At 41.7% G+C, this 10615-nt stretch overlaps 1 protein-coding gene across 2 annotated transcripts in view; it reads right to left on the reverse strand.

Annotated features, from left to right (window-relative positions):
• wasla (WASP like actin nucleation promoting factor a) overlaps positions 1-9513 on the reverse strand; it is a 76448-nt gene extending 66935 nt beyond the window's left edge. Inside the window, exons 1-2 of one of the 2 annotated variants that reach the window (XM_075469312.1) lie at positions 9069-9513; positions 6245-6379 (exon numbers count right to left, since the gene is read on the reverse strand). In XM_075469312.1, coding sequence (XP_075325427.1) covers positions 6245-6379; positions 9069-9173 — 240 coding nt within the window. In that variant the 5' untranslated portion in view covers positions 9174-9513. The remainder of the gene's footprint in view (positions 1-6244; positions 6380-9068) is intronic. The other variant, XM_075469313.1, reaches the window with a different exon arrangement.
• Between the last annotated feature and the right edge of the window lie 1102 nt (positions 9514-10615).

The raw sequence follows: 10615 nt of genomic DNA on the forward strand, positions 1-10615 counted from the left end.
GCAACCACCAACGGCTCCACTGACCTAGAGGAGTACACGGCTTCAGTCACTGGTTTCATCAGTAAGTGCACTGATGACGTCACGGTCATCAAATCCATCACCATGCGCTCTAACCAGAAGCCATGGATGACTGCTGAGGTGCGTGCACTTCTAAGAGAACAGGAGAAAAGGAGACCCTGAGCAGAGCGCGGGCAACACTGCCCCAGGCTATTAGGGATGCAAAGCGAGCGCATGCCCAGAAAATCCACGGCCACTTCAGAGACAATGGAGACACACGGCAGCTGTGGCAGGGAATCCAAGCCATCACTAACTTCAGGGCTTGTGACAGTGATGCCTCCCTGCCCGATGCGCTGAATGTGTTCTACAGTCGTTTTGATGCAGAGAATGATGTGGTGGCAAGGAAGAACACCCCCCCTCCTGGCGAACAAGTGCTATGCCTGACCACAGCTGAAGTGAGAAAGACTCTGCAAAGAGTCAGCCCACGTAGGGCTGCTGGCCCAGACAACATTCCCGGGAGTGTGCTCAGGGGATGTGCAGACCAACTGGCAGATGTCTTCACGGACATCTTCAACATCTCCCTGAGCAGTGCCATCGTCCCAGCGTGCTTCAAAACCACCACCATCGTCCCTGTGCCCAAGAAGTCACCTGTCTCATGCCTCAATGACCACCGCCCCATCGCACTCACCCCTACCATCATGAAGTGCTTTGAGAGGCTGATCCTGAAGCACATCAAGAACCATCTGCCTCCCACCCTAGACCCCCTGCAGTTCGCGTACCGAGCCAACCGCTCCACCGACGACGCCATCAACACCACCCTCCACCTAGCACTCACCCACCTGGACAAAAAAGACACTTACGTCAGAATGCTGTTCATAGACTTCAGTTCAGCATTCAACACTATCATCCCACAGCACCTGACTAGGAAGCTGAGCTTGCTTGGCCTGAACACTACCCTCTGCAACTGGATCCTGGACTTTCTTACGGGGAGACCCCAGTCAGTCCAGATCGGAAACAACACCTCCAGCACCACCACACTGAGCACAGGGGCACCTCAAGGCTGCGTGCTCAGTCCACTGCTGTTCACACTCCTAACCCACGACTGCACAGCACTACACGACTCGAACCACATAATCAAGTTCGCTGACGATACGACCGTGGTTGGTCTCATCGAAAAGAACGACGAGTCATCATACAGGGAGGAGGTGGAAAAGCTGATCACCTGGTGCAAAACCAACAACCTGTCTCTGAATGTGGACAAAATTAAAGAGATGGTTGTTGACTTCCACAAAGCACAGAGGGACCACGAGCCTCTGGACAACGAAGGCTCCCCGGTGGAGATTGTGGAGAACACCAAATTCCTTGGTGTCCATCTGGCGGAGAACTTCACCTGGTCCCTCAACACCGGCTCCACCGTGAAGAAGGCTCAGCAGCGTCTCCACTTCCTGAGAAGGCTGAAGAGAGCCCACCTCCCTCCCACCATTCTCACCACCTTCTACAGAGGGACCATAGAGAGCCTCCTGGGTAGCTGGATCCCCGCCTGATTCGGTAACTGCACCCAACTGGACCGCAAAAACCTTCAGCGTGTGGTGAGGACGGCTCAAAAAAAATCATTGGAGCCACTCTCACTTCCGTCTCAGACATCTACACCACACGCTGCATCCGCAAGGCAACCAGGATTGTTAAAGACCCCACCCACCCCTCACATAGACTTTTCTCACCCCTCCCATCTGGCAGAAGGTACCGCAGCATACGGTCTGTCACCACCAGACTATAAAACAGCTTCTTCCCCCGGCCATACGACTCCTCAACGCTCAGGGACTGATCTGATCACCTCTGTTGTATACTGTCCTGAGCCACTTTTTGGTACTTGTCTGATGCACTACTGCACCTCATGTAAATAATTATACAGTCACTTTACACTTTTACACTTTACAAACATTTTTTTTTTGCACCACACTTGCAGTTACTTGTAGCAGTTTAGTATTTTAGTATTGTCTTTGTTGTCCCAGCTGTTCTTTGTTGTTGCTGTTTGTTTGCACTGAAAACTTCTCGAGAAAGGTTATTTCATTGCACTGTGTACTGTGTATATGGCTGGAATGACAATAAACCCTCTTGAATCTTAAATCTTGAATCTTGAACATAAGGCAGATGCTAGCTACCTCATGTAGCCTAGCTGTGTTTTTGTCCAGCAATATGTTCTGAAGATCATTCCAGTTGTTTAGCTAGCCTTACTATTTATATCTGTTCATCATATTGCATTTGTATTCTTACAATCTCTTGCATCTCTTACAAATAAATCTGTTGTATGGATGTTTTCTTATGACTTCTGTTTATATTTATGCTTGGATATAATATATTCCCAGTTAGTTCTCCTAAGGCTACCTTTACACGGAAACGATCTGAAACCAAAACGCAAAAGTGGCGTTTCGTTTTCACTTTTAAATCTGCATTTAGACGAGCGTTTTCGGGTGAAAATCTGCGTGCATACGGAAACGCAAAAGTGGGTGACGTTTCATATTTATCGATGCAGTGATAGTTATCCCACCACTGAGAAGTCCTCCCAGGTCTCACCCACAGCTGTCTAGGTCGCCTGCTCTCTCTATGAACTTCAAGAATTTCGAGAATGTAGTTCATATTTTTGGTCTGTTCTTTACTACTCTCGCTCATCATTGCTGTTATCTGATGAAATGACTCTTGAACGTCAATTACCGCGCCTAAGGCGAGTTGAAAGTCCGCAGGGACGGACATGTTGATAGCCTACTGATGTGTTTCCCACGGTTTTCTGGCGCTTTATTATGCTTGTCACGTCATTTCTATGTGACGAGAAACGCAGTTTTGCGTTTTCATCCTTTACACGGTGGCGCGACAGGGGAGCGTTTTCAAGAATTCCACTCTGGAGGGCGGTTTCACTTTTTTGCGTTTTCATGCCCCCAAAACGCCGTTACCATCTAAACGATATAGTGCATCCGCAAAAAGGTTTTGCGTTTTCAACCCGTTTTTGTTTCCGTGTAAAGTGCCCCTAAATTCCCATTAGTTCCCATAATTCCCATTATTCCCATGGAAAGTTTCCAATATGGAATATATCCACTTCCCATGGAAATTTACCGGAAATTTTCCACCCCTTTGCAACCCTACTCATGATAAAGACAATGAACGTTAAGTAAGCACTGATCATCTAATATTCAAAATTGAATGTATACATTCTAATGATAGTTAGTGCTGGGTGGTATGACCAAAAATACATATCACGGTATTTTTTCACGGTATCACGGTTTCACGGTATATCACGGTATTTTTTTTTCATGCATAATTAGGTGTTCACAGCATTTTCTACAGATTGAGAACAGAATTACTGCAGTAGATTAACTTAGGATGGTCTATTATACCGTCATAGAATAACGCCCCACAAAATGATGCTGTTTACAAAGAAGTGCTACTCATGATTCTAATGAAGTGAGGAATCGGAATGCAAACACAATTGCAGTCAAAATACAGAACTTTTACTGTGCGTCTTGAAGTGACATTTGGCTCGACTTTTCTTTTGCTTTCCCCGTGTTACCTGCTGATGTGGCGGGTGCTGACCTTAAAGTGATAGTTCTATCACTTTAACTTCATGCATTCTTGATATTCTAAGACATGCTTACGGCTAAGGTGATAGAGCAAATTGCTCGTGTTGCCACCTCCAGCGACAACTGTAGCCCGACAACACTTGCATAAAATGGTTGTTTGGTCTACGTCGGATTTTTTTAAACCAAAAAACTTCCAAACTACAGACACGGTGTTCTGTCGATTTGTGCTACTTCGTCGAGAAATGCTACCGCCGCAAAAACCGATAGGCTTGTCTATCGATTCAAGCTACCCTATCAAAAAATGCTACTTTATGGTTTTCTACCTCTGTATATCAAATAAAGTCATAAAGTAAGTTTTTTTTGTCTCTCATGTGTGTAATTATAAAAAGTGTCATGAAATTGATTAATTTATGAGGGTAGCATATTTTGATAGTCCAATAACACGTTAAATAATGCTCCCCCTTCTCAATGCATTCTTGTAAAACGACTTATCACCTCACTGCCACTGTAGGATGAATGGCAGCATGTTCATAACATTTTCTAATCAACATTTAAGAGGGTAGCACATTTTGATAGTCCAATAACACCCTGTCAAATAATGCTCCCCCTGTTCTCAATGCATTCATGACAATGATGGAGCAGAGTCACCTAAATAAAGACAGAAGTGTCCCTCAGAAAGGTACTTGTGAACTGTAGTCCAGTTGTCTTCCATTCCTAAAAACAGCATCACTGTTATTAATTCATGTTTTTATATAGAAGAGAAAAATTGTGTATTTATTGTGAGAGAGAAAAGCCGCTGCCTCATGGATAACGTAACTTTCATAGGCGCCTTCCACGTATTCAGCATGCTCAAATATGCGTCATATTTCAGACACCCCATTTGTGCATGTTAAAGCAATACTATGTAACATTTCTACCTTAAAATAACAGCTTGAAAAAAAATGTGCGGCTAGAATGAATTTTAATATTACGATTGGCCTGTCTCCTATGCCCTTCGGGGGTCTGAGTTGGAAAAACTGCGCTATGTATCTTTGCTGGAGCGGCCCGGGAGCGGCCCGGGAGCGGCCCGGGAGCTGAGCGGAAGTACTTCGACTTGCTTTCTGGCACACCTACCGCAAAAACAAATAGACCCCTCTCATGCTCCCAGGTACATTTGATTAGTGTTACCTTCTCGGTCGACATAGCTTGCACCTTCTGACTCCTCGCCGGTTCGTCAACAAACGTGAAACGTGAAAGTGAAAGGATGTTGTATTTACGACAGAGTAACCGTACATTACCTCCAAGCCTGTAGGGGGAGCTCCATAGTGGGCTTTTTGAGAAGTTACATTGTATCGCTTTAAGCTAACTGCTTGTTAATACGATAAGTGTTTTATTACTTTGCATGTCTTCCAAAAGAGAAAATGATCAGGATTTTGAGGATGTTACAGTTACACACCAAGACGCAGGGTAGCAAAACATTATGGGCGTGAAAACGAAACTTAGAAAATCGGCTCGGCGCATGCGCAAAACCACAAAGTAGCAATTTCTCGACAAGTAGGAGAAATCAACAGAACACCGGCTCCTTTTTTTGGCACAAGTTCTTCTGTGTCAGCATGTTCTACTAGTTCTGCAGCTTCGATTTCGGAACTTTCCATGTCTATCCTATCCACCTTCACCTTCGCGTAACGCAAGTGCTTATTACCACTCATAGACAGTAAACATGCGTATTTAGAAGCGCAACACTGAAAAGGGTCCCGTCTCAAACAATGTCGCGCGACGCAGCGTCCCCCCCGTTGTGTAATCAAATACACCGGTATGGCGGTATATTAAAAATTCATATCATAACGAAATTATAAACCGGTATTCGGTGTGAACCGGTATACCGCCCAGCACTAATGATAGTAGTTACAAACATTAGCTAGAGGTAAACTAAAAAATATAGATAAGATATAGAACTACATTTATCCCTTAAACGGCATGGGCATTACAGTACTCACAAGAAAGAGCCTTAAACTCTCGACCAACACATAACCTGCTCTAGACATAGATACATAAAGTTTCATATTGAGATTAGCTATAAAGGTGCCACACTTTAACTGGTGGCATCCGGGATATTGGATGATGAACACTCAATAAAAATGTTAAGAAAAAGAATCAATTAAATTAATCATCCCTGTGAACTCTGAGTTGAATTAACAATTCAAAGTACAGCATTAATCCTTAAATGGGGAAGTTGTTTATGCAGACCTAATGACTGAAAATTAGTAATGCCCTAGAAAAAAGCCTTGCAGTTATGTTGCAGTGAGAATCTTTATACATTCAGCTTGAAAAATTTTACATAAATGTTTTTAAGATCTGACAAGTATCTAACAGAATATAAAGAAAAAGATCCATGAGACTTTTTGTTTCCATATCAAGGGAGATTTAAGCTGGAAAGCTAATTTCACTTTGTTGGCCAAAATCTTGGTTATCCACAATATGGGACTGGTTCAGAGCTGACTGAACATTTTTAGAATCATGTTTAAATAGGTTAGGGTCGTGTTTAAAGCTATAAGCGCTCTAATATGCAACTGTGACATCAGAAATAAAGGCAGATATATCAACATACAACTTTACAATTTGTCAACTAAGATTACAAATAAGATTAAATACTGGCTGTGCTGAACTTTCTTTTCAGCAAGTGTGGTCTCACTCACTTTGATATCATAGACTCGGATGAAGTAGGATCTCTGGGGGTTGTCTTTGACCAGACAGGCCACTCCACAGCACCTTTTGACCCAGCTACAGCTCCGCTCAGCGGCATACACCTGGACCACCGCTGAACACAGGGTCTGAATACACAGATAGAGACGATGGTGAATATTAGAAGGTGCACGATTCCTTTCATGATTAAAAGGACAAATACTTTAAAATCTATGAAAGCAGGAGTGAAGATGTTAAAAGCAGCCATCAGAGAAGTGGAAAGATATATGATAGGTACTCTGAGAAATTATTGAACATAATTTCACCATAGGGACATGGTGGACATGATAAGGTGTAATTAACATCACAAGTGTCTTCTAACTTGTAATTAGTCAGTCTGCCTATTTAAAGGGAGAACAAATGAGTCACTGTGCTGTTTGGTATCATGCGGTCCATGGGTCTGTTTCACAAAGCAGGTTCAACAAACTCTGAGTCTAATCCTGAACTCTGAGTAGTTTTACCTTGAGTTTAGCGCGTGCACCACAACTTTAAAAAGCTAGCATCAATGGAGCCCAGATTTGACGAGTCACCATGGCAACGGGAAAGAAGAGGGCGATGTTTTTCACCAACCAATTGGAAATCTTAATGTGCTCATACAGCGAGTTTGAGGTGAGACCTCGGCATGGAGGTACCTCATTTTGATCATGTTTTACACTGTAAAGTAAATATTAGGTGGCTATTTGACTGTGCAGTTGTTTTATCCCCAACATAATGCTATTTTCACACACATAAATGTTTCCTCATCTATATCATGTTTTGTTAAATAATTAAGCCTATTTAAACTAACACAGACTTCTACTGAGCCAACAGAAAGAAGGCAGATGCCCCTAAAACGGGTGGTGGGCCAGCACTGCCACCTCTAACAGTAGGGCAGTGGCTGAGGGAATCCCTGGAGGGAGTCCACCCCCAAGACACAAGTGCCTTTATAAAATGTAATAGGCCTATAAATATCTTTTTTAAGCCTATTCATACAAATATTTATTTGTCTTTTATGTCTTCTTTTCTTTTGTCCCAGCAAAATTCTGATAGTGCCGCTCAAAAAGATAATTGTCTGGAAATGCTAAAACATCTATGTGCGGTCTGATAAGCATCTCCCTACGAATATTTAATTCTCTGTGCAGTAATGCTGAACCTTCATCCACGGGATCATTGTCAAAAGGACATGTTCATGAAAAATGTCACCTCCTACTGTGCCTAATGGACTTCTAAAAGTAGAACTAAGCTACACCAAAACTCGCTCTGCTGACTAAATGAATTAGGAAATCAAATGGCGTGTGTGGCTGAAAGAGGGCGGAGACAGAGAGAAACTCGAGGTTTCTTCCGACCAGGTTAGGTTCAAAGAGTCTGTTAATACGGTAACTGACCGAGAGGTTAAGTTACCTCTCTTTGTGAAACAGGCTAGAGTTACCCCTCTTTCTCGGGTTTGAGTTACCTCCCTTTGTGAAACGGAAAACTCAGAGTTTCCCTCATTTCAGGGTTAGTAAACTTTTCACCATAGCATTCTAGTTGCTGCCAAAGACTTCAATTGTAGCAAAACGGATCAACAATAACAATAATAATAATAGTAATAATAGGAAAAGCTACTTAAACCATGACATAAACAAAAAAAAAGACATATCGAATTCATCTAAAGATAAATTTTGTGTGCTACCATGGCCTCTTCGGGATAGGTGCAGCTCCAGTGTCATATTGTTAAATTACAAATTTGGTGATAAATGTAAATTTTAGTCAGTTTATGTTTCCACAAATGATAAAATATTAAATATTTAGGCTACACTAGAGAAACTGCAAACTGAACATATCTGACATAATTTGGCAGTTTGATAAAAGTCAGTGACAATATAAATGTAAGAGCCAAATTAACATTGGCTAATGTTTAGTAGTTTCCCTTTAAAAATGACAGTTTTTTGACAAGAAAATACAATACAATAGAATACTAGTGAATATTGTAACTTTTTTTTTTTTTTCGCTTTTTCTTTTGCCTTGGAAGATTATTTTAGTGTCAAGCTTATTACCAAGAAGACTGCTTAGCAGTAGCGGTAAAGTGGAGTATTGGGACGAAAGATCGCAGCTACAATAAATAAAACAAAAGGCACTGTCATGTCTGTTGACCAATTCATACGCTAAAGTGAGTTTACACGATAAGATGACATATGTTATGGTAAAAGAATAGTAAAAATGTATCTTTTTTATTATTGTTCAACAGTCAGTAGTATTATGAATATTACTATTAGAATAGATTAACTTGATAAAGTTAATTTGGCCATTTTAACCCTGAATATACTTAAGCTTCAAAAAGTTACTTAAATTTAAAAAATGGAGTAAATGCATGAATTAGTATTTTACGTTAACTTTTACTGCAATTATATAGTTCTAATAAATAGAAGTTAATCACATCCACATTTCTTGACTTTACTGTAGTGTCAAAAGCTGACTGCTCACCTTGCTGTCACTAGGCCTTTAACCAAAGCCATAGAACTGAAATACTTTCAATGACCGAACAAAGTAAATTATAGCAGTATCTCAACGAGAACTAAAGGTAATAGATTTAATTGTTACACATTAATGCTCCGAGTTAGAGCACATCAGTGGTGTCCCAACACATTTTTGCTGCTTCATTACAGCTGCCGGACGGACGCTAAAAGGAAAAGCAACGATTTCTAAACTGAGAAACAAAGATGCAGCAAGGACTTCTAAAATCATTTGTGATGCACACACATGCACCTGCACCTGCACCTACTTTTGACCGGCAGAGGGTAAATACGAGGAGAAACTTACGGCGCATTTCCTGCCCAGGTAGCCAAACAGGCACTCGTTCTCCTGCGGGGTCAGGAGCAGTGAGCCGACGTTAACAACCCTGCGGGGAGTAGGGTGGCTGGTCATGGTTTCAGAATCTTCTAGTTAACCCAATGTGATCCAGTTATCCCAAGACTGAGCTCAGTATACAATACTAATTACAAAAAAAAATCCATGCGAGCTCCGGTTACTGTGGCCTGCCATCGGATCATCTCCGCTTAGTTCGACTCCGGGCAGGGCGGCACAGGGGAAGGACGTGAGGGTTGTTCCACGCTTGCCCCTGCTACAAAAAAACTGCTTATAATTTATGTTTGGTGAAAACGTAAAATGAAGCACTGTCTAAATGTTTGTATGTGGACAAACGCTCAACTTTCATAGGAAACTCCAGCAGCTGCAAAGGTTCTAGGTACATCCAACATGGCAGAAGAAGGGAGCGGACCACTTTAAATGCGGAGCAGGGGGATGTCGGTTTAAACAAACTCTGGGTGTGAAGCTGGAAAATAAAGATGCAGAAAGATATCACTTAAAATTTGTTTAAATATAAATCCCTGTTATATGGAAACTCTTTTGAGCCGTAGAGGGGCTTAGTTGTGACCGCTTCACGAAATGGTATAGCCCTTTATGGAAGCAGGAATGCAGCTCTGCTGATGGATAAGTGAGGAAAGACAGGGGGAGTGTGACTTTGCGCGGGGAGGAACTATGTGGACATAAAATTATGGATAAATTGCACAAAGTACATCTTTATGGGGTAAAGTTATAGCCTGACTACGTCATACTCACGATTCTAGTCAGAATGTGACTCTGATACCGCTCAATAGAGTTTTGAGTATGGGGCGTGTTTCAACCGAACCAGGAGAAAAAATGCCTCTTCGCTCAATTGGATAGACCTACAACCAATCAGAGCAACGTAGTATGTGACGTAGATTAAGCGACACACACTTGTTGTAGGAAGGACGGTAAATGTAAAGCTTTTGATACAGTAAGACATAACACGTTATTTGATGTTTTAGATTTGTCAGGGTTTGGTCATTTCTTTAAGAAGGCTATCAAAACTTCATATAGTAATTGTAATAGCTCGGTGAAACTCCCAGGTGGTACCACTCAGATTCAGCATATCTAGAGGTATAAAGCAAGGTGACCCTGCTCTGCACCATTTTTATTTATTTTAGTAATGGAAATGTTGACCATGCATTTATTTAACAACCCTTTTCAGGGCATTAATATCTCTGGTAAAGAAATAAAATGTTGCCAATTAGCTGATGACACAGCTATTTTCCTCAAGGATGAAATGCAGATAAAAAAGGTCATTAATTGTATCAAGGAATTTTCAAATATATCTGGACTACACCTAAATATTAAAAAATGTGCTCTCTTCCCACTAAAAGACAATTATTCTGTTACTGAACTTGAAGGCATTCCCGTATCAGATAAGGTCACCTATCTGGGTATTGACATCTGTAAAGATCAGACAGAAAGAGTTAACTGCAATTTTCATCCTCTCATCCCTAAAATTAAAAACCGGTTTAATT

Source organism: Odontesthes bonariensis, chromosome 7 (genome assembly GCF_027942865.1).
Source record: "Odontesthes bonariensis isolate fOdoBon6 chromosome 7, fOdoBon6.hap1, whole genome shotgun sequence".
In the NCBI taxonomy this organism is placed as follows: domain Eukaryota; kingdom Metazoa; phylum Chordata; class Actinopteri; order Atheriniformes; family Atherinopsidae; genus Odontesthes; species Odontesthes bonariensis.